Below are 25,367 nucleotides of genomic sequence, written 5' to 3' on the forward strand. Positions count from 1 at the left end.
GCTGAATGTTTCCAGAAAATTACTGTACTTTGACTATTCCTCACATCAGACCCATAGGGCTTTTTGTCTCACGAAGGGGCATCAAAAGATCTTTCTAGAAAAATCAGCAATCAAAATCTTAATATGTTTGAAGTAGTAAATAATTGAATTACTTATATAGTGTTATATATTTGCTAGAAAAATAAATAACCTTAAGGGTGATTTGATCTTAACACATCTTGCTGAAGCAAAGTGCCAATCAAGCAAAGGCTCTTCAGAAACCAATATCAGTTTGTGATTCCGATTCATATTGCACCTTTAACCATAACTTCAAAAGTAGATGAATGGATAGAAACATCTTCTAGAATGGCAGTAATTAGTAAAAAAAGAAATTTTAATTATCTAGATGGATCTTCACCAGAAGACACACACCGACTTTACAGAAGTTGTTGATGTTTCAAGTACAGACGATGAGTAGGATTGTGTTTGTCCTGGAAATAAAACTCTAGCCAAGGCAACTCAAATGGAAGACAACTTCAATAAGCTGAAATCCTACTGAGGTTCTATAAATGTGCTTATAAAAGATGGCCACATTTTAAGGAGCGTGGGTTCTTTGAATCAGAATACCTCCTCCTCCTACACCCTAAATTCATCCATTAAATCAGCTTGGAGACGAGCTGGCTAAATTACCAGGCCTAGACTTGTGTGAAGACTACAAATTCATATAACCTATTCCTGAGTCTTTTGGTTATAAATCCAGATAAAGATATTTGATGAGAACTGTTCTAGGAAATAGATTTCAGGGTTTTTGTCATGTCCATGCAACTGCATGGAGTTCCGAGAGCAACCAGAGGTCTAGGGGCAGCTGCTGAGCTTCGCTTCTTGACTCCTCGGAATGCAGTCACAGCACTGGATGTTCATTGCTCACTGTTTCCTGAGGAATGTTGGAGGGCCAACAGAATCATAGATTTAACAGGTTCCAGTATCGGCTGATGTTCCATTCACAGGGGTGCAGAGCGCACACAGCCTCCTGCACTCACTGCTTCCCAGCTCTCAGCATCTCCACTAAAGATAAGGCAGGTGTTTTGAGTTTTGTAATAGATGAAAATAAATACATTATATGTTGCAGCCACAGAAGGTGAATCGTTTCATTCATTCATTGATTTTTGCCTTTAGCAATTCAGGCGGAGATGGTGGTGTAGTGATAATGTCACTAGGCTAGTAATCTAGAGGCCCATGCTAATGCTCTGGAGAGACAGGTTCAAATCCCACCATGGCTACTGGTGGAATTTAAATTCAATTAATAAAACCTGGAATATAAAAGCTAGTCTTAGTAATGATGACCATGACAACTATGATCAATTGTCATAAAAACTCATCTGGTTCACTAATGTTCCTTTAGGAAGGAAATCAGCCATCCTTACCCTGTCTGGCCTACATGTGACTCCTGACCAGCAGCAATGTGCTGACTGTTAGCTGACCACTGAAATAGCCTAGCAAGCCACTCAGTCCAAGAGTAATTAGGGATGGGCAACAAATGCAGGCCTTGCCAGAGAAGCTCAAATCCCGTGAAAGAATAAAGAAGAAAAAATTGCAATAAATCTTCTACAACTTCACAAGTGAGTTGCAAAATCCTCTTTTCTCCATATGCTGCTGTATATTTCTTGCGTTTTCAAAAACCGCTCTGCGTTATTTATATAGTGCTGCATCTTTGATGAAGCTGTAAGTGACAGTATGCCTTCGATCATATACTTATGCTATAAACCTCATGAAGTTGCTTGCAAACACCTCCAGTAATAATTTTTTTTTTCCCTATTAAAAAAATCTAATGAATGAATGTCAGTTTAGCAACTATGCTCCCCAAGCATTTAGTTTAGACTCTATGCTGAACTATCTGCCATCATCTGAACAAAAATATTTAGAACGAATTTATTAATTGCTTTGAAATTCATGTCCTTCAAGCTATGGTCAAACAAATCAAACAAGTCCACAGTGCAAGATATTATGCCATAGTTATGCATTGCACTCCAGACGTTAGCCCCACTGTACAGTTGTCTCTGACATTACGTACAATCCCCTATTGAAAAGGAGCATTTTCACATTCGCACACATGCGGATTTGATACTACTTAAGTATATTTATTATCAAAGCCCAGAAAAATACAGTAATCCTAAAACAAACGGGCGCTGATAAGGCAAACACCGTTGTGATAACCCTTTTAAACTGGTTCAACCATAAATTAGCCACAGCTCTGGAGAATATTCCTTTCCGTTGTGCAGACTTTCCTCCACTGATCACCGGTATAGACCTCCCTAACCAGCAGAAAATTTGGCTGAAATGCTCCCCACACTATAATGATGGATGATGTTCTTTGAATCTCAGTCAAAAGCACCCTCCTCCTTCCAACTACAACCAACTGAATTCTCACTTCTGTTCTCTGCCTTTTGTCCAGATTTTTCAATGGCTTACTTAGGGCATCATCTTTCGGTTGGCAAGCGGGAGTGGGGCCTGCTCGCCGACGTGTAAAATGATGCGGGGATACGTCGGGCGTGCCTCCCCACATCTTTTAGACTTTCAGTTCGGCGGGCGCGCAGTCGAATCGGCTGCATTTAATGGCCAAACTATCAACGGCCTATTTAGGCCATTAAAAAAGTAATTAACCTGATTGATGAACCTGCCCGTCCAACCTTAAGGTTGGCAGGCAGGCCGGGAGCCCAGGTGGGCCTCGGAAAAAGCATGAAACCTCATTCATGGGTGGGGTGAGGTTTCATGCGGGTATTTAAATTTTTATTAAAGGTTTCAATAAAAGTTATGGACATGTCCCAACTCATGTGACATTGTCACATGAGGGGGCATGGCAGAGAAATTTTTCAAATACCTTTATTTAAAGTCTCAAATCGGAGACGATCTCCCTGAGGCAGCACTTCGCCTCAGTGAGATCTGTCTGCTCCTTTATGCGCAGGCGCGAAAGAGCGCACTCCCAGCTGAGGGAGTCCCCCGCCCCTCCGTCCACACAGGAAGTGCATAGCGCTTCCTGGCAGACGTCACGCTGGGCGGGCCTTAATTGGCCCACCCACACAAAATGGCAGCGCGCCCCCAATCGGAAGGCCGCCCGCCCGCGGCCACTCCTGCACTTTCCCTCCCCCAACAGGGGGGGAATGTTGCCCTTGGTGTCATTTACAAGTTCTAGAGAATCAGGCATTACTATTTTTCCTTAAATTGTTTAAAACTTTCCAACATGACATAATATACAAATTGAAAGATCTCATGCAATCACTTCAACATTTAAATCATTATTTTGGATTCCAATATATATTTCATAAGCAGCATTTGTTGCCACTAATCCACAGCCTATGACTAATTCCTGTTGCAAATTGTCAAACTTAATTCTTGTCAGATAAATGGGAGATCTTAGTCTGCATAACAATTAGTGGTATTGTTCATCAATCCCATTTCAAAAAGATTGATCTTATTAAAATATGGACTGGAAAAATAAGTGTGAAATGTGGGTGACATTGAAAGGCTAAACAATCTCGTAATCACCACAGGATGCTACAAGAGCCATTGTTTGTCACATTTGAATCTTCTAATATTTGCCACCATATCCACAAGTGGTATGACTGGGTATTGAAACAAAATGATATTGTTCAAATATATTACATCTCTGCTATTGCTTAATAATCAAGGAGACAGGAGTAATAAAATAATAAGCCATCAATAGTCAAAAAAAAAAATGCCTTACCATAGTTAAATTGACTATTGGACTTTTCACAATTGATGATGTTGAATCGATAAGAAACAGCATTTCGCATTCCACTCACTTCAAAGTAAAACCACTGATGGTGGTGATTGCTGTTTATATCCGAGTTAAGGATGAGGTCATATTCAAACCTAGAAATAAGAATTGGAATTTAGAAAGGCATGGATTAAGTCATGACAACTTGTATTTATATAGCACCTCTAACATAGCAAAATGTCCCAAGGGGCTTCAAAGGGCATTATAAAAACAAAATACGACACAGCGCCACTTAAGGAGATATTAAGGCAGATGGCCAAAAGCTTGGTTAAAAGGAAAGGTTTTAAAAATAATTTTGAAGGGCAAAAGTGAGGTAGAGGCAGAGAGGAGGGATTTCCAGAGCTTAAAGAGCTATCAGTATGAATTTGTTAAGGGAAAATTGAATTCAATCAAGTTAGTCAGACGCATCGAGGAACTAACAAAGAAGGTTGATGAGACGGAAGTCTGCATGGATTTTAGCAAGGCTTTAGAAATGGTCCCACATGGCAGACTGGTCAGAAAAGTAAAAGTCCATGGGTTCCAAGGGAAAGCGGCAAGTTGGATCCAAAATTGGCTTAGTGGCAGGAAGCAAAGGGTAATCATCAAGGGGTATTTTTGTGACTAGAAGGACTGTTTCCAGTGTGGATCATCAGTGTGGATCATCAGCTCAGTACTCGGTCCCTTTGCTTTTTTGTGATATATATTAACGATTTAGACTTAAAAGGAGGTGTGATTGAAAAGTTTACGATGATACAAATATTGGCTGCATGGCTGATAGTGAGGAAGAAAACTGTAGACTTCATGAAGATATCAATGAACAGGTCAGTTGGCAGAAAGTGGAATTCAGTCCAGTAAGGTACAAGATAAAAACAAAAAACTACTGCGGATGCTGGAAATCCAAAACAAAAACAGAATTACCTGGAAAAACTCAGCAGGTCTGGCAACATTGGCGGAGAAGAAAAGAGTTGACGTTTTGAGTCCTCATGACCCTTCAGCAGAACTGAGTAAAGTTAGGAGAGGGGTGAAATATAAGCTGGTTTAAGGTGGGGGGGGGGGGGGGGGGAGGTGGTAGTAGGGACAAGCAAGCAGTGATAGGAGCAAATAATCAAAAGATGTCACAGACAAAGGAACAAAGACGTGTTAAAGGTGGTGATATTATCTAAGAGAATGTGCTAATTAAGAATGGATGGCAGGACACTCAAGGTACAGCTCTAGTGGGGGTGGGGTGGAAAGACTGACAGGGCATTACAGGTATAGATTTAAAAATAATGGAAATAGGTGGGGAAAGAAAAATCTATATAAATTATTGGAAAAAGGGGGATCGGGTATGGGGTGGGGATAGAGGAGAGACTTCATGATCTAAAGTTGTTGAACTCAATATTCAGTCTGGAAGGCTGTAAAGTGCCTAGTCGGAAGATGAGGTGCTGTTCCTCCAGTTTGCGTTGGGCTTCACTGGAACAATGCAGCAAGCTAAGGACAGACATGTGGGCAAGAGAGCAGGGTGGAGTGTTAAAATGGCAAGCGACAGGGAGGTTTGGGTCTTTCTTGCGGACAGACCGCAGGTGTTCTGCAAAGCGGTCGCCCAGTTTGCGTTTGGTGTCTCCAATGTAGAGGAGACTGCATTGGGAGCAACGAATGCAGTAGACTAAGTTAGGGGAAATGCAAGTGAAATGCTGCTTCACTTGAAAGGAGTGTTTGGGCCCTTGGATGGTGAGGAGAGAGGAAGTGAAGGGGCAGGTGTTGCATCTTCTGCGTGGGCATGGGGAGATGCCATAGGTGGGGGCTGAGGAGTAGGGGGTGATGGAGGAGTGGACCAGGGTGTCACGGAGGGAACGATCCCTACGGAATGCCACCGGGGGGGTGAAGGGTAGATGTGTTTGGTGGTGGCATCATGCTGGAGTTGGCGGAAATGGCGGAGAATGATCCTTTGAATGCGGAGGCTGGTGGGGTGATAAGTGAGGACAAGGGGGACGCTATCATGTTTCTGGGAGGGAGGAGAAGGCGCGAGGGCGGATGCGCGGGAGATGGGCCGGACACGGTTGAGGGCCCTGTCAACGACCGTGGGTGGAAAACCTTGGTTAAGGAAGAAGGAGGACATGTCAGAGGAACTGTTTTTGAAGGTAGCATCATCAGAACAGATGCGACGGAGACGAAGGAACTGAGAGAATGGGATGGAGTCCTTACAAGGTACAAGATAATGAATTTGGGGAGGCCAACTTATTTAGTATCTACCATGAACAGACCTCAGGAGCCACAGTGAGTTGAAATACATTCAAGGTCTAACTATCTATTACTGCCTTCACTATATTAAGAAAAAGCACTCCCATTCATGAAAGCCCATTCAAAACTTTTAAATCTCAAGTGCTTAATCCCTTATTAAAAACAAACTTCTATTCATAACTCCAGATAAAAGGCAGCTAATTCTTTAATAACCTCTTTAAGCTGGCAATTAAATTATGAATTTAGAATTCCCGTGCTGAGATAAATATAGCTTGTGGAGCAGCCAAGCATTCATAATGACATTGCGGAAATATCAACAAATAGCTATCCAAACTGCTAGAAGAATTTTTCAACTTCCACTGACACAGACAACCTGTTTTGTTAATTTTTTTTTAGAAGACTGGGGATTTAAATAACTTCATATCATGACAGCTCTACAGGCCTAATCCATCCTTCAAGGGCATTTATGTCTACTCTTAAAATTTGTGACTCCCACAGTGTGGCCTAAAGCCTTTGCTACAGTGAAAATTGGGTCTCTTTGAACTTAGCACTGAGTTCAAATGGCCCTGCTGAGTTTAGGTTTCCTTACTGCACGAGTCAGGCTACGCCTCTTCCGCCTACCAATGAAAATGGAATCTGTTGGAAATGGAGGCAAAGCTTCCACATCCGGGTTCCACCCACTATTTTTAAAGATCCGCAGGGTTTCCCTACGAAAATCCGGGCCTAAAACTCCAAACTGCAGTAGCAACAATGTGACATATGTGGTAATGGCAGCAGTTGTATGGTGGAAAGCAGCAGGTGGCAATAAGCAAGAACGAGAAGCGATGCTGGGAAGAATGGGATGGTGGCTGTGTGATGAAGGTATAATAATTTTCATAATGTTTTTCTGCTTTATTATGAAGTAGGTTTATGGGGGTAAGTATAGTTGGATCTGTGTGATTTAATTACATTTGGAGACAAGCAGATGCAAGCTTTAAAACATCAAAATAAGCTAGATGCTTGACATGCTAATGAGTGAACAAGGATGCTGACTTAGCATGTAAGGTGTGAAGGGAATTTACATTTTTAGATAAATGAATGGATTTGTGGATTTCTAAGGGATCTTAATCTGTTTACAACTAGCCAGATAAGCAGGGCCAAGGAATGTGTTTATTTTTCCCAAAGGTTACTGACAATATTGGCAACATGAAAGTTTTTATATTATGAAGAACAATCAGCTTCAAAGACATATAGAACAATAGAATTTACATATTAAAAAGAAAGAAACATATAAAGGAGAACAAAAGGCTATGTGGAAAGAAGGCCATGTAACAGGAGTGTATGAAGTACCCTTAATGAAGCCTTGTGCATAAGTCTGCTATATAATAAAACTGAAGTTGGGGAAAAGCCATTTGGAATTCCACTGTCAAGTGGGTATTGTGCTAACTCGCCTGTACTATTTTAAATCTAAAATCTTTTTGGGCTATTGCCTTAAAGGGGGTGTAACTGGGGGGTCAGGTTAATTAGGAATTTTAGGAGCTATTATAGTAATAAGTAATTGTAGTCTTATGTACATGTTTGAAATCTTTTATTTTGTTAATAAATATTTTAATTTAATTTTTAAAACCTCTAAAAGTCTTGGTGAACTTATTACTTCTGAATTCAGTGCACAAAACTGTAGCCACAGCTGCCAGGCCATCATTATGGAGGGGGAAGACCTCCACATATACACGATGCATTATCTTGTGTATAACTATGGCTCTCGCGGTGGATCAATGCCTTGATGCTTTACAGGATGTGCCTCTGCCCCTTCAGAATCTTGTATGTTTCAATGAAGTCACCTCACAATCTTCTAAACTCCAGAGAATACAGGCCCAGTTTACTCAGTCTCTCATCATAGAACAACTTTCTCATCCCAGGAGCCAATCTAGTGAACCTTCACTGTACTGTCTCCAATACAAGTATATCCTTCCTTAAATATGGATTCCAAAACTGCACATAGTATTCCAAGTGTGATCTAACCAAAGCATTGTACAATTGTGGCAAGACATCTTTATTCTTGTACTCCAATCCCTTGCAATAAAGGCCAACGTGTATTTACCTTCCAAATTGCTTGCTGTACCTACATGCTAACTTTTTATGTTGTTTTAATAGTAAACTCAAGTCTCTTTGAACATCAACATTTACACGTTTCACACTATTTAGAAAATATTCTGTTTTTCTACTCATAACCAAAGTGAATAACATCATACTTCCCCATATTATGCTCCAACTGTCACCTTGTTGCCCAGTCACTTAAGCTGTCTATATCTCTTTTAGCCTCAGTGTCCTCCTCACAACTTGCATTCCCACCTAGCTTTATATCATCAGCAAACTTAGGTACATGACTTTCTGTCTCTTAGTCGAAGTCATTAATATGGATTGTAAATAGCTGAGTCCCCAGTACTGATCTTTGCACCACTCCACTAGTCACAGCCTGGCAATGTGAAAATGCTCCATTTATCCCTATTTTTTGCTTCCTGTCCATAAACCAATCCTCTATCCATGCTAAAATATTACCTCCAACTCCACGATGCCTTATCTTGTGTATTAACCTTTTTATGTGGCACCTTATCAAATGACTTTTGGGAATCCAATGATGCTATTTGCACCCACAAACTGGACCATCTCTATTCCTGACCAATTTATGAACTATCATTTTAAAATGGAAGGTACAATAAATTATGCAACACTTCTGAATTAGCTGAAACAATCCTAGTGATAATTTTTTGGAAAAATATGCACATCCTCTCAACCTTACTTTCTGATTTGAATTGCTTTTCGAAGATTTCCAGATTCAAATTGTGAATTGAATCTCAGTGTTTCTCCATCTTCAGGTGCTGGATAGCTAAATGAGAGAGGGATATAAAAAAGCATTGAGTACACACATTAGGCAACATCAAAGATGAACATTAGATTATGGAACTAAAAATGGGCAACTTTTATATAACTCACCTAAGAAAATCAAGATCATACACAATTTTGTCAATAATGTCATTTGCATGGATCAGTCTCTCAATATCTTGGAATATTTTTGATCTGTGGTAGAAAAAAATGTTCCATTGCATATAAATGTAGTGAAGAATGATATAACAGTTGGTTTTTTAAAAGATAGTACAATGCTAACATTAAACTAGCTATTCCAAGTTTACAATAAAATACAAACAGATTTAAGAAAAGAAAAAATTACAAAGAGTATCTTCCAAATCTTTTAAAACTACAATCACAGGTCTCATTTACTGATTTGGAGTGAAAACATATCTTTACTTTTTAAACACTAGAACCCTTACCTACAGTTTACACAAATAATTCAACCAGCTGATAACAATTATTAAAAACACTAAACACACATAAAAATGAATAAATATCTCCTTTGTGGATTCTTCAATTTCATGCCATGACATTTTATATAAATGTTTATTTTTCTTAAATCTTGCCACTCCCACTATGACATTAAGAGGCTTAGCAAAGAAATACCAGTTGCAAACAAAGCAGAACTTGGTTTCAAGATTTTTTTTAAAAAATGATAAAGCAAGATTTTTAATCAGTATTGCTCTCAACACACCTGAGCACGACAACAAATAAGTTTACCAAATCTAACACTCTAAAAGCTTTTCTTCCTACATAGAGTAAAATTGTAACATAGCATATTTATTCTAATTATTGTTGGTTGGACTGTTAAGAAATTTTAGTGCATTATAATACCATAAATCATCTTTTAAGATGAAGTATTCATAAGGAATCTAAAATATTTTCTACTCTTCCAGTTTAATGCTAAAATACACATCAGATAAGCCCACAAAAAAATCCAGCAAGGTATCATTTTACGTGCGGTTACTTAAACAGTTAAACTACTTTCTTTTCATTCTTCTCTTTTTACACTCAAAAGGCTTATGAAATTCAAGCTTTGCATTACTGGACCACAACTTTGCTATTCAACTTGTTTTGCAATTTTCTCAATTCAGGTCGTGCCTTCATTTTTCACTGAGATTTCTCAATTTTCTTTTTGCATTAACATATCACCTTCATACTCACCTTTGTACACCGTAGGGTCTTTCTATGAGATGTTCCTTGAATGGAGGTGGAATATGTCCAAAATAATCAGGATATGCTACTTCACTGTATTCAGGAACAGATTTAGTCTTTTTAACAATTTCAACATAAAGGTCAGAGTCATGAAGTGGTTGCAAGACCCCTGGCTCCGGTAACTCAGAAATTCCTGGCTCTTCAGAACTTATAGAGGACTCATCCTCAGCATCAGTGTCAATGCCAGAACAGCACAATTGACCTAGTTGGGTACCAACCTGTTGCCAAGATGGAGGCTGAACAAATGGTGAAACAAATAAAGACTTTCCACAACCAGAGAGCTGTTGACAAGTTTTGCTGCATGCTTCCCCCAGTGTCAAAAAACTGGGCTTATTCTCAATTCCACTCACACACCTTGAATTCCAACACTTAACATCGTCAGAAACATTATTACAGTGCAAGGACATACCATCCAAGCCTTTTGCAATTTCATTGTTCAAGCATTGTGTAGAAGTATGCCCATTTTGTTTAGAATACCATGAGTTTACGCTATTTTTACTCTGCTCTTTGTTCTGTAGATCTATAAATGTCGGTAGTTTATGGTCTTGTGCAGCTCCTTGATAAACATTAGGTAGAATCTGTTGGCTTTCTGGAGTATCACTTTCTTTAACAGTAGCTTTAATCACTTTTCTTTTTGACGATAGCTCTACTCCTGCTGTAGGCACAATAATGGGTCCTGGCCGCTGAACATCAAACCTTGACACACTGGCATGGTTTTTTTCAGAATGATTAAATGCCTAGAACAAAGAAAGTTGAAAATAAACTAAAAATAAATGTAGTGGTACTAAGTTGGACAAATTTATCTACATAAAGTTATAGGCTATACTATGCCCATGTTTGAGGCAAGAGTTCTCTCAAGACTACTTTCATGTATAAAAGTTAAGAGCTGTATATCTAGAATTATGATCCTCTTTCATATCCAGCATGAATAGGAAATCAGCCTCAATGACTTTAGAGTTAGCTGGAGTAGGTAACTCTAGCAAAGTCTTTCAAAATGTATTTTTATTCATTTAGTTCAACTCAGATGGACAATCAGGTCTTTTGTTTCCACTCTTGCTAATTTTCTCATCCTCCCTCTTTTGAAGGTATCAAGCTCTTGCTGGAGTAAAGTTCCACAGGTTCTATCTGCCCTTCGCTATCTTGTCCAACTGGTCATTGTTCATATATGAATTTCGAAGTGAGGTCAGCAGGCTGGATAAAAGCAAAATACTGCGAATGCTGGAAATCTGAAATTAAAACAGAAAATCCTGGAAAAATTCAGCAGATCTGGCAGCATCTGTGGAGAGAGAAACAGAGTTAATGTTTCGAGTCCATATGACTCTTCTTCAGAGCTATGGAGTTTTTCCAGCATTTTCTGTTTTTATTTCAGCAGGCTGGTTCCCCTGTTCAGTTTCTTTTTGCCCAATATCCACAGGTATAAACTTTGAATAAGCGTTACAAGAACAGAAAATGCTGTAAATACTCAGCGGGTCAGGCAGCATCTGTGGGAACAGAAACAAAATTAACATTTCAGGTCGATGACCTTTCATCAGAACTAGAAAAAGTTAGAGATGAAACATATTTTAAGCAAATGCAGAAGCATGGAAAGGGGGAAAGAGAAGGAAAGAACATTAGGTAATGCCTGTGATAAGGTGGAAGGCAGGAGAGATATAATGACAAATCGGATCATGGTGCAAGGTAAAATGAAATGGCAATGGGACAATTAAAGAAATGAAAGATGATTCCTAGAGGAGGTGTAAATGGGAAAAACAGAATCATTACCAACAGCTGCAGTCCTAAAACACAGGGCTAGTGATTTTGATCTAAATTGTTGAACTCAATGTTGAGTCTGGAAGGCTGTAAAGTGCCAAATCAAAAGATGAGGTACTGTTTCTTCAGCTTATGTGGAGCTTCACTGGAACAGTATAAGAGACCAAGGGTGGAAAGAGACCAATATAGAGAAGGCCACATCATGAACAGCGAATACAGTGTACCAAATTTGAAGTAGTACAAGTAATCCATTGTTTCACATGGAAGGAGCTTTTGGGGGACTGAAGGATGGGCATGGAGGTGATAAACAGCAGGCATTGCTTTTCCTGCACTTGCTTGTGAAGGTGCCATGAAATGGAGGGAGTTGTTGGGGGGTGATTGAAGAGTGGACCAAGATGTCACAGAGGCAACAGACCCTCTTGAATACTGTGTTTGGTGGTGGCATCACGTTGGAGGTGACAGAAACAGCAGAGGATGATCCATTGAAAGTGAAGGCAGTGGGATGGAAGGTAAGCACAAGGAAACCCTTATACTGGTTCTGGGAAGGTGTGAAAGGGGTGAAAGCAGAATGAGAGAGACATGATCAAGGGCCTTGTTAAGCATAGTGGAGGGGAAGCTTCAGTTGAGGATAAAGGAAGACATAACGTAAGCACTGGTATGGAAGGTGGTATTGTCAGAATAGATGGAAAGTAGCTGTTCTTAAATGATTCTGTTATTCAAAATTGCACCTCCTCAAGACTCATCTTTTGCTTCTTTACCTGGCCCATTCTCATCCCTTTTTGTCTTGCACCATCACCTATTTGTCATTTAATCTCTCCTACCTTCCGCCCTATCGCAGACCTCCCCTTTTGTTCTCTTTTCCCCTCCCCCATTTCTGTGCTCTGCATTTGCTTGAAACCGATGACATCTCTAACACTTCCCAGTTTTGATAAAAGGTCATCAACCTGAAATGTTAATTCTGTTTCTCTCTCCACAGAGCTGCCTGATCTGCTGAGTATCTCGCCATTTTTTGTTTTTATTTCAGATTTTCAGCATCCACAGTATTTTGCTTTTCTATTTGTATTTGAATATGGGTTGCTAGATTAAAATTGAAAATGTTCAATTCTTCTGGGGACACAAAAGGCTAATTATTACACCCAGCAGGCAGGAGGCTGCAGAAAACTACAACAGCCTGCCTATTCCCTGCTCTTTGGTTAGATCCAAGAGACTGACTCTTGACCTGTAGATGCTATGTGATGAGCTCGTTGCGACCCCTACCTGTTGTCTCCCAATAGGCCCAGCTGCTGCACCAATTTCTTCAAGTATTGCTCTATTGAAATACAACTGGCAATAAAGCACCCATGACAAGAAGGTAGAGCTTATTGAGAGTAAGGAAGGCAAAAATTATTAGCAAAAAACGATTTGGAAGCTTTGATCCTATGATCTACTTAATTTCAGGTTAATGAGTACCCCTTTAACTACTGCTTTATACTCTTTCGAGTTATCAACAGTCACAGATTGCAACTCTTTTCGAGTACAATCACAGTTCTTGGTTTCCGGGAGTGGGACATGAACCAACGATCCTCTGATTTAAAGGCGAGGGTGCTATGAACTGAGCCACAGCTGACACCTCTACTACTGCTTTATAATTATTGTGTGTACAACTGTACTGTACATATAATTCTTGTGGGTGCTCTCAAGTTTTTGGTGACGCCCACCCGTGGACAATGTTTGGCTGCTGACTGATGCCGCTGTAACTCTTTCGAGTTATCAACAGTGACAGATTGTAACTCTTTCGAGTACAATCACAGTTCTTGGTTTCCGGGAAACTCTTTCGAGTTATCAACAGTCACAGATTGCAACTCTTTCGAGTACAATCACAGTTCTTGGTTTTCCAGGAGAGGGACATGAACCCACAACCCTCTGATTCAAAGGCGAGGGTGCTATGGACTGAGCCACAGCTGACACCTCTACTACTGCTTTATGATGAACAGGCCAATGCTTTTAGGTTTCATTGGCAGTTTAGGCACCAGATGAGGGACTGCAATTTTGCTTTAAAATGGTGCTGTGCTCCTAATTGTGTCATAGGTTCTCGATTTACAAGGTCCCCACCTGCCTCTGGCAGAGTGCCTCACATGATTCAGAAAATTGTGCGGTTAAGACTGGAGCGGGCAGTGGTGCATTAGGGTCGCAGTGTTACATACTCTATGATCTTAACCACCTGTCCGCACTGTTCCTGTTGGGCAGAGTGGGCTAACTTCAGTCCTCAGGTGTCCGTAAATGGGCTGTAACCAGGACAGTTTCACATATAATAACCCCTGTGGGAAGGGACACAGGGTGGCACTAAGCTAAAATCATAAATCCAAAAGCAATGGAGCTCAGTAGTAAATTGCTTAAATCGAGGTTGAAACGAATTTAATCTCATAATTGTTGGCTGTTACTAGTAACTGATTTACTACTGAGAGCTATCTGCTATAGTTTACGATTCATAGAATTACTAGAGTTCCACTTCCGTGCCACAATTAGCTGATGGGTGGGTCAGTGTGGAAGGATAGGATAAAATGTCTACACTTGCATTTGCTAAATTCACCTGGGGTGATAATGGACAGCCACTCAAAGATAAATTACCTATGTACAAACAAATCTAAGGGGGTGAATCATCTGAGACCTTCTCCCACTTTGCTGTCATAATTCTGGTGGAAGTTCAGCAGAAAACTCCTGTTTATATTGAAGTTACAAGAGTAAAGCAGAAAGCCATGGGAAATTCATCTTCTGTGGTTCAAATAATGAACAAACTACTTGAATTTTAATTTTGAGATTTCTCTCATATGGATTATTACTGTTTCAGTCATGTGATTGCCATCCTAGATCTTTGCCATGAATGTAATTGGCAGACTATAAGCAAGTGTATCCAAATGGCATTTACAAGGCTTTGTAATTATGCAATAATAACCACTATGAGTAAAATTAGATTGTAAGATGTATTTAAATTATCAGAAATTAACTTGTGCCCACATTGAAGAATTAGGTGAGAAAGGTAATTAAACAATAAATGAAGCAAGAAAGGTCCAAGTGGATGGGCTTGTAATCTTCCAAGGACTTTTGCTCATTTCAATCTGCTAATTAAAGTAAACGAAATAGAGGATTATTTAATGAGAAAGGAAAAATATATGTAGGTCAAAAAAAATATTATGGTTCACTTCATTTTGTTCATTCTTTTTAATTTTTTGATATTTTTAAACAAGACACTTTCGTTCTTCCAGGTCAAATTTCTTTGTGGTATGAGGTGAAGTAGGAGTAAAAGAAAAGGGTGGAAAACAAAAAGTATAACCATTAAAATATTCCCTCAGGCAATTTACTGTAAATGTCACTAAAGCTAAACAATTCACATTTCCAATCACTACATCAAAACAAGTTAATAAGAACACTATGCAGAAACCTGAACCTGCTTATATTACATTCATCAACCACCTCTTTGCACCACCCCAAAAACTTGTGGATCAAAGCATTGTGCAATCACTCTCAATGTCATGATGACTGCAAGTCCCAATTTATACATTTTTGTGTGTCAAAATTAAAACAATCATCATCCAATACAATATTATTTTAAAACAGATATAAATCATGAGTTATTTTCACTTAATTAGTTGACCTCAAATCTCAGTGTCCTGTAGCCAGATTTGCTCGGAAATCTTGAATTAAATATATTGCTTTATTGCTCATTTATCACATCATGGTTTCCCATTTTAGTTTCAGAAGTCAAGTCTTGTGTCCAGGTTTGGACCAAAGTTGCAGCAAACCCAAATTGATCGTCAGTGAGCAGGTTATTGGTGATTAAGTGTCATTTGATAGGATTGTAGCTGACTCCTTCCATCATTTTGGCGATGACTGGGAATAGGCTGCTAAGACAGTAACTGCTCAGGTTGGATTTTCCCTGCCTTTTGTGGACAGGGCATACCTAGGCAATGTTTCACATTGTCAGGTAGATACCAATGTTGTTAAATACTGGAACAGTTAGCTAGAAACCCGGCTAGTTCTGGAACACAACACTTTGGCACAACAGCTGGGTTGTAATCAGGGGCTGTGATCTTAGCTCTGTCCATGGATTTGGAGACAGTTGAGATTAGCCAGCCAATTGTTGTCAATTTTTAACTGTTTTTATTTTGGTGAGGGGTTTGCATTGCCAGTCCTGAGCCACAGATCTCACTCAGCAAACAGGAACTCCAATGTAAATTTGCCAGATTGATCAAATGCTGGTGGCTTGATCTGGTACCAAATCGAGCAGGTTTGCATTGGGGCTGCTACCAATTGAATGAGAAATGTGCTTCAGGAACCAGCAATATAAATATCTCACTGACATTAATACAAAGTTGTTTTTATATACCTGAGTCAAGCACTACTGGGCCCAAGGTCTTGAAATGTGGGTCTCACACTAACTGAAAATGTAAAACTACCATGGTTTACTAAAAACAACAGCACGGAAGACCTGCTAAATGGATCCTTCCAACAGCTGTTTTCAGATATTTCTGGCAATTTTACCTTCAGTTTATAGTCATCTATGTGAGTCACATATTTCAAGAGTCAGTGATATTGGTGTAGATCTCAATCAACAGATATTAAAGCAGCTTAACAAGGTTTTATGCTAACACAAAACAGTTACACAAATGTGTGTGCCTACTCAAATATTCTACAGTACTGCAATCATCCCTGCTCAATTTTCATGTCTCTGCCATCTCTTTTGGTGTAGAACATAGCACATCACAACTTCACTGAACAGGTACAGAACTTGCCTTTGACAGCTCCAAAGGAAAAGAAAACATAAAGGTTAAAATCTGCAATACTGTCCAGTTTTGAAGTGCTTGGTATAGATATGCACAAAGCAGAATGGATTTTTTTTTTTTTACCTGGAAGTCTTCTGTGAGCTCTGGGAAAAACTGTTTGTATATTTCCAATTCTTCTATTGGCCGCCCCAATTCGTGCACTGGCTTTAACTTGTTAATGTCAGTTTCAATATCATCATTCTGCAGGGATGGAAACTTTATTTTAAAAAACATTTATTTCTTATTATCAGAGCTCCAACAGCATTGAAATTGTTTTTGTCGTCAAACAGTGATACAGTGTCGATTTTATGTTTAACTTCCAATTTCTTCCCGTGCATTTTAGTATACATTCTGCTTACTAAGTCTGGAAACTTTTCGCAAGCTCTCAGCAATGCCTGATGACATAGTCGCATTGCTGAATCGGTGATGGAAGCGGTGAGACCGGAGAGCGACTTGGATACTGGTCCCAATCCCAGGGACTGCTGGCAGCACCAACCCAGCACCGTCTGCCTCATTGTGTGCGGCATTGTTGGCTCAGTGAAAACCACTTGCGTGCAGAGACCGATCAGCCATCTCTACAGTAAGGAAGCTCCTCCTTACCTTATAAACCTGGACCCAGTGGTGTATGAGATTCCTTTTCCAGCCAACATCAAGCAGAAACAGGGTGTTGGCAGCAGAATGGATGTCAGTGAATCCTGCCCTTGGCCAGCTGGTTACTTGGGGCGGACCGACAACCAAACCATGAGACAGATCGATACCGTGATCTGGGCGGCAATTCGTCAAGCTACTAGCTATGAGTGTCAGAACGCAGGGTCCCCCAGCCACTGGGTCCTGTATGTGATGGGAGCTCAGCTACTGCACCATCCTTGGGGTCAAACAGAAACTAAGTGTGGGGTAAAAACTCACCAACCAAGTAAGATGGCGTTGCATTGCGGCAACACAGGATTTCAGATTGTACCCACAATGAATTTCCAAATGGACAATAAAACTTGAACTGCATAGAATTGAATTCCATTTTTGTTTACAAGTTCTGAGTAGTTAAAACAAGATGCTGCATAACTTGTACACTAAGTTTTCAAATTTTATAAGCAGGGCTTAAGGCAAGTGATTAGAATCATCCATGGAAAAAAAATGTTCTATAAGAATGCAAGTCAATAACTTATTTCAGAATTGCCTAGTTCAGATCCACCAAATCATCCCTTACAATGTCAATTAACACAAAAAATACTACACTCTTTATTAAAGACAAAGTTGTTAAGAATAGTAGAGTTAATAAATTGGGGTATATTAAGCTTTTTTTAAAAGCAAGATTTGAAGATTCTGCTTTTACATAATAATTCATTGAAAGGCTTTCAATCCAGTAAACCCATTCCAGTCTGGAATTGGCCACACAAGAAATGGAAATGGATATGAGTGCAATGACCAATGTGCATTGTGAAACTTTCATAATTGTCAAAAGTGAGGAATTCAGAACTAGATACTCCCATAATAGATGTCTGTTAACCAAAGTGCCAGACAGAAGTGTTCAGGTGTTCAAGGACCTGGCAATTCTGAAAAATTCATACTGTGTAAAAAGCTTTCCTGTAGGATTGAGGACTAAAGTATCAGAAGCAGGGTTAGAAGTTTCACAAAAGAGACAGACCACCAGAAGGGAAGGCCAGGTAACACTAACAGTTCAGATAACGCATGGGTTAAAATGGGAAAAAGGTAGAAAATGTATAAGGCCAATGAGGTTGAGACATAAAAAATTGTGCCAGGAAAATACTTCAAGCTCTGGCCAATGAAGAAATGTCTAACAAGTCACAGTACATCTATAACCATAGATGAGATCATTAAATCAGTGAATAGGACAGGAGATGGAGCCTCAGTGCCACAGTGGCAGTGAGAGGCATAATGCTTAGGGGAGTGGTTGGCTAGCAGGACGAGCAAGGAACAGATAGCCCTAGTGGGGGTGGGGCGGGGGGGGAAGGGATTGAAATAGGCTAAAAGGTAGACATAAAACAATGGATGGAAATACATTTAAAAATAATGGAAATAGGTGGGAAAAAAAAATATATATAAATTATTGGAAAAAGGGGAATCGGAAAGGGGGTGGGGATGGAGGAGACAGTTCATAATCTAAAGTTGTTGAACTCAATATTCAGTCCAGAGGGCTGTAAAGTGCCCAGTCGGAAGATGAGGTGCTCCTCCTCCAGTTTGCTTTGAGGTTCACTGGAACATTGCAGCAGGCCAAAGACAGACATGTGGGCATGAGAGCAGGGTGGAGTGTTGAAATGGCAAGTGACAGGGAGGTCTGGGCCATGCTTGTGGACAGACCAAAGGTGTTCTGCAAAGCGGTCACCCAGTCTGCGTTTGGTCTCTCCAATGTAGAGGAAACCGCACAGGGAGCAGCGAATGCAGTAGACTAAATGGAGGGAACTGCAAGTGAAATGCTGCTTCACTTGAAAGGAATGTTTGGGCCCTTGGACGATGAGGAGGGGGGAAGTAAAGGGGCAGGTGTTGCACCTTCTGCGGTTGCATGGGAAGATGTCATGGGAGGGGGTTGAGGTGTAGGGGGTGATGGAGGAGTGGACCAGGGTGTCCAGGAGGGAATGATCCCTGTAGAATGCTGCCGGGGGGGTGAAGGGAAGATGCGTTTGGTGGTGGCATCATGCTGGACTTGGCGGAAATGGCGGAGGATGATCCTTTGAATGCGGAGGCTGGTGGGGTGATAAGCGAGGACAAGGGGGACCCTATCATGGTTCTGGGAGGGAGAGAAAGGTGTGAGGGCGGATGCACGGGAGATGGGCTGGACACGGTTGAGGGCCCTGTCAACCACCATGGGTGGAAAACCTTGGTTAAGGAAGAAGGAAGACATGTCAGAGGAACTGTTTTTGAAAGTGGCATCATCAGAACAGATGCGACGGAGGCGAAGGAACTGAGAGAATGGGATGGAGTCCTTACAGGAAGCGGGGTGTGAGGAGCTGTAGTCAAGGTAGCTGTGGGAGTTGGTAGGCTTGTAATGAACAGTGGTGGACAGTCTATCACCAGAATGCTGCAATGTTCCAGTGAAGCTCAACGCAAACTGGAGGAACAGCACCCCATCTTCCGACTAGGCACTTTACAGCCCTCTGGACTGAATATTGAGTTCAACAACTTTAGATTATGAACTGTCTCCTCCATCTCCACCCCCTTTCCGATTCCCCTTTTTCCAATAATAATATATATTTTTCTTTTCCCACCTATTTCCATTATTTTTAAATGTATTTCCATCCATTGTTTTATCTCTACCTTTTGGCCTATTTCGATACCTTCCCCCCACCCCACTCCCACTAGGGCTATCTGTCCCTTGCTCATCCTGCTTTCTACCCTTAATGTCATCATTAGCACATTCCTCAGCTAATATCACCACCGTCAACCCCTCTGTCCTTTTGTCTATGACATCTTTTGGCAATCTCCACCTATCACTGGCCCTCTATCCAGCTCTACCTGTCCTCCCCACTCCCCCTTAAATCGGCTTATATTTCACCTCTTTTCTATTTTTCCTTAGTTCTGGTAAAGAGTCATACGGTCTCGAAACGTTAACTGTATTCCTCTCCGCAGATGCTGTCAGACCTGCTGAGTTTTTCCAGGTATTTTTGTTTTTGTATTATAACAGATGGTGGAAGTGATCAACACAGTGCCAAGGTTGCAGCATTGTAGGAGTATCACAATATTCAGGCATCATGACCAGTCAATCAGTATGGGGGTGGCGGAGGACTGGAATTAAGAAGGCAACATCCACATTAACAACATATACATGAAGGCAAGAAGCTTTCTAAATAATGGTGAAACTAGAGAGACTGGTGATAACTGTTAATTACAACATTACAGGAATCAGAGACATTGTTGACCCAAGATGATAGAAGTGAATATGGTACAAATTGCAAAATATATGGCATTCAGGGAAGATGGAGGAGTTGTCTTGTATCAAAAAATTATCCAGAAAAATGAGGTAATCGAGCCCATACAACAGGAAAAGCTATGGTGTGAATTCTTCAAATACTCTTTTGACTCTTCATTGTCTCACTGATTATCTTATATATAATCTAAAGACTTCCTATTCATTATTTTTCAAATAAAGTATATTAATTCCATCTCTATTAATTCTCTTTCGCTTCCTCTTCCTGTTTTTCCAACCTTAGTAAAGTGCCTGTCTTTTGGTGTACAGGTCTGATGAATGGTGCATATCCAAAGGATCACAACCTCTAATTTCTTTCACTGCTTCCTTCTTGCCAAATTTGATGCATTTTATAGGCAAAATATCTCATTCTTGGTGTCAATCCTAGAATTTGCGTTATTTGTAAACAAAGTGAGTCCAGCACCTTCTTGTTTTCATCTTTTTCTTCATCTTCATTTTCATTGTCTGTTTCTACTTCAGTGTCATCTGTGTCATCACTTTCATCTACGACATCATCAACTAAAAAAAAGAAGTTTTAAATCAAGCACATTGGTTACTTATAACCTTTTAATACTCAAAAGGTGATAAAGTAGGGGGCTGCTGGTTAGTTAGTTCGCTGCAATTAATCTATCATTTTCATAATTGTTGACCTTCCTGACATGGTAGTTCCAGATATTAGTGACAAATGTATCATCTGTAACCATCATTAGAATGTTGTTCGATTGGTCCAATGATCATTCCAAATAAACTTATTGGGCTGAATTTCCCCCCCATTTTACGTGGGCGGGCCAATTAAGGCCAGCCCAACGTGACGTCCGCATGGAGGCGCTATGCACTCCCTGTGCGGGTGGGGGGGGATTCCCTGAGCTGAGAGTGTGCTCTTTCGCACATGCGCACGAAAGAGCGCACTCATCTCCCTGAGGCAAAGTGCTGCCTCAGGGAGATTGGCTGTACATTAAAAAATATTAAAATTAGAAAAATAAATTCCCAGACGGTGTCACATGAGTTGAGACATGTCCATAACTTTTAAAAACACTTTAATTAAATTTTTAAAAACCTACATGAAACCTCACCTCGCCCGTGGATGAGGCTTCACGCTTTTTCTAGTGCCCACCAGGGCTCCTAGCCTGCCCGCCTGCCAACCTTAAGGTTGGATGGGCAGGTACATTAGTTACTTTAATGACGCTGTCAATGGCCTCAATTGGCCATTGACAGGTCGGCGGGCACACAGTTGATTTTGCTGAGCCCCCGCCGACCTGAAAATTTAAATGGGGCGGGGTGATGTCGGGAGTTCCACCCGACGTCACCGCGCGTCATTTCACGTGTCGGTGAGAGGGCCCCGCCAACGGGAAAATCCTGGCCAATAAGTTGTTTGTCCAGAATGAGATAAATTCTCATCTTATGTCTCGAAGTGAAAGGAATGCAGCTTTGGCGAAGTGATGCTGTTCTCCCCACCCCATTCTCAATGCGCAACTTGTGTAGGCATCTGCATTCACTTATTAATATACTGTTTGTCCACTTGAATTTTTGGTTTGGAGAAGGGTGTTGGAAATACTGAAAACCCACCTTCGGGAGCTAAATTATAGAGTTGAGCTACAGGACCGCTTGTTGGGATTACTGGCAGCTGGAAGTGGTAGACACTTTTAATGGTTGGAACGGGAAGACGATTTTTAGGGAAACATTTTCTCATGATCAGACTAGAGATATTGACCAGAGGATCCAGGGTTCTCACTGAAAGGCAATCCTGAAAAATGAAAATAATGAAGAAAAAATTTTATTCTGCAAATTCTATAACACAGTGTTCTTAAACTTAATACAGTATTGTATTCTTTAATTTGTTCATCAAAGACTAAACAAACATATTTTGCAGCATTCTTGTTAAATGCACAAAAAGCTTTATTTAAAATATTAAACTTAAATAGCAAAATCTTTTAACTGTAAATTGCCTCTCTTTATTTTGCAAATGCAACTCCTGCAGTATATGCAATAAAATAAAATACATGTACCAGTAAGGAAAGTTACAATGGGCAGAATTTTCTGCCTGCCAGGCAGGCGGGCCCAACCCAATCTCTGGCGGGCGGGGAGCCGATCCCCGCCGGAGAAGCGGGCCACACCGCCATTTTACGTGGATGGGCCAATTAAGGCCCGCCCAGCGGGACGTCCAGCGGGAAACCTGTGCGCTTCCTGTGCGGGCAGGGGGGATTCCCCATAAGCGATAGTGCGCTCTTTCGTGCATGCGCACGAAAGAGGCACATCTCCCTGAGGCTAAGTGCTGCTTCAGGGAGATCACTTACACTTTGAAAAATATTAAAAATAGAAAAAAAAAAATTCCCTAACATGTCCCCCTCATGTGGCAATGTCACATGAGATGGGACATGTTCATAATTTACACTATAACTTTATTAAACTTTTTAAACCCTGCATGAAACCTCATCCCGCCGGTGGATGAGGTTTCATGTTTTTTCTATTTGCCACCGGGGCTCCTGGCCTGCCCGCCAACCTTAAGGTTGGACGGGCAGGTCCTTTAATTGTTTAAATGATCCTGTGAATGGCCTCAATTGGCCATTGACAGGTCGGCGGGCCCGCAGCTGATTTTGCTGTGTCCCCGCCTTCCTGAAAATTTGTATTGGGGCGGGATGACATTAGGGGTTCTGCCCGACATCATCACACGTCATTTTACACGTCGGCGAGCGGGCCCTGCCCCCTGCTCACTGACGGCAAAATTCTGCCCAATGTGATGAAAGAAATTAAAGACTTTGCCTTACATTTGTACTACAGATAAATAGCCAAATGACTCAACAGGATCTTCCTAACCAATAGTTGTATCTCCACTGATTAATTTTCATGAGCAATGCTGAACAGATTCCTCAGCCAATGGATAATGTAGTGTGGTATAGACCCATGCAAACCAAGAAGAGGTTTTGCTAAATTGGCCAATCTCAACCAGCATTGCAACGGGGCCTGACAGCATTGACTTCAGTGTCTCTTGACTAAGGAGTAATGGAAAAAAATACTGGCTATAACTCACGCTCTTGAACGCTTTCCAATGATGGCCTACTGTAACTTTATTTGTGGACATCAGGCGAGGAGAAAATTAAATGTTTTGCCAAGAATACTACTTACAGTTGGGAAACCTATTGGCACACACTGTGCAGGCCACACATAGAGAACAATCATTTAGGCCAGGGAACAAAGGGCTGTTACCATCCACGAAAGCATATCCAAGTTTGAGACAGTGCCTTTTCTGCTGAGTCCCAAAACAAAATATAAATCAAACCAAAGCCCACTGTCTTTACATGGGATGTGAATATTGCTGGCATGGCCAGCATTTGCTGCATCCCTAATTGACCGTGAAAAGATGGTGATGAGTTGACTTTTTGAACCGCAGCAGTCCATCTGTTGTGGGTATACCCACGATGCTGTTATGTAGGGTGTTCCAGGTTTTTAACTCAGCGATATTGTTCCAAATGAGGATGGTGAGTGACTTAGACAGAAACTTGCAAATGGTGATGTTTCCATGCATCTGCTGCCCTTGTCTTTCTATGTGGTACAGGCCACAGGTTTAGAAGCTGTTGAAGGAGCCTTGGCAAGTTGCTGCAGTGGATTTTATAGATAGTACACACAGCTGTCACTATGAGCCAGTGATAGAAGGAGTGATTGTTTATGGCGGTGGTTGGATGCTGATCAAGCAGGCTGCTTTGTTCTGGATCACACAGAGTTTTTTTTTTGAATGCTGTTGGGGGTGCACTCATTCAGGCAAGTATAGGATATTCAATCACACTCCTGACTTGTGTCTTATATCACAATTTTCAGAAAATAATACACCCTAAATATAATACACAGCTAGACTTTCATGAACAAAAATTCAAAGTTGCCTTATCACCATGCAAAACAGACAATTAGACTTTTGCAATACTGCAGTCAAAGTGTCACTATTCCCTGAGATATGAAGTGATGGACGTTAGCTGCGGCAGGGTGGGGTGAGTGCCACAAATCTGGAGTATTCCTGCAATGACTGTCTCTTACGTGTTTCATTATATAATACACCAACGGACATACTTGCACCATGAGTATCAAAATAGTCATTCCATAAAAGGTTATGATGCCAGTTGAGTCTTTTTGGTGGGCTAAAGTTTGCTTTAAGTTTGCCTCAGAGGAGAACCTTCACCAAGCCAGTCTCAAAAGCAATGCTACAGCAATTTTCTTTTGTTGCCTCCCTGTTTCCTCATAAAGGTCTCAGGTAAACTGAGATCTGATCCGAGTTCCTCTGCAGGCCCAATAAAAGGACCCACAATAAGGGAAAGATCTGACAAGAAATCAACTGCATTCGCCGTGGGGCCTACTTACCAACTGCAAAAAAAAAAACCTTTTACTTACTATGTATAATATGCACCATAACTTCCAGATCAATTTTTAGAGAAAATACATATTATATTTGGAAAATTACAGTAGATGGTACACAGGCTTTCGTAAGTCACCGCAGAACTCCCAGCCTTTGAGTTGCGCTTATAGTCACAGCATTTCAGAACATAAGAAATAGGAGGAGATCGTATGAAAAGTAGGCCATTTGGCATCGAGCCTGCTCCACCATTCAATAATATCATGGTTGATGTGAATGGGATCTCAACTTCACTTTCCTGTCTGTACCCAATAACCTTCAACTCCCTTGTAGATCAAAATTTGTCTAACTCACTCTTTAATATATTCAATTATCCAGCTTTAACTGCTCTTGAATTCCAAAGAATAATGACTCTCTGAGAGAAGGAATTCCTCCTCATCTCCGTCTAAATAGGAGACTCCTTACTCAAAGTCTGCCCCCTAT

The 25,367-nt window shown here is 40.7% G+C and overlaps 1 protein-coding gene across 9 annotated transcripts in view; it reads right to left on the bottom strand.

The window, feature by feature from the left end:
* Positions 1-25,367, bottom strand: part of agtpbp1 (ATP/GTP binding carboxypeptidase 1) — a 360,842-nt gene that overhangs the window by 133,690 nt on the left and 201,785 nt on the right. For all 9 annotated transcript variants that reach the window (XM_078568039.1, XM_078568065.1, XM_078568001.1 and 6 more), the window contains 7 exons: positions 22,112-22,289; positions 20,970-21,064; positions 16,711-16,827; positions 10,028-10,815; positions 8,948-9,031; positions 8,754-8,840; positions 3,722-3,870 (listed from right to left, as the gene is read on the bottom strand). In XM_078568039.1, coding sequence (XP_078424165.1) covers positions 3,722-3,870; positions 8,754-8,840; positions 8,948-9,031; positions 10,028-10,815; positions 16,711-16,827; positions 20,970-21,064; positions 22,112-22,289 — 1,498 coding nt within the window. The remainder of the gene's footprint in view (positions 1-3,721; positions 3,871-8,753; positions 8,841-8,947; positions 9,032-10,027; positions 10,816-16,710; positions 16,828-20,969; positions 21,065-22,111; positions 22,290-25,367) is intronic.

This window comes from Cetorhinus maximus, chromosome 2, assembly GCF_964194155.1.
Source record: "Cetorhinus maximus chromosome 2, sCetMax3.hap1.1, whole genome shotgun sequence".
Taxonomy (NCBI): Eukaryota; Metazoa; Chordata; class Chondrichthyes; order Lamniformes; family Cetorhinidae; genus Cetorhinus; species Cetorhinus maximus.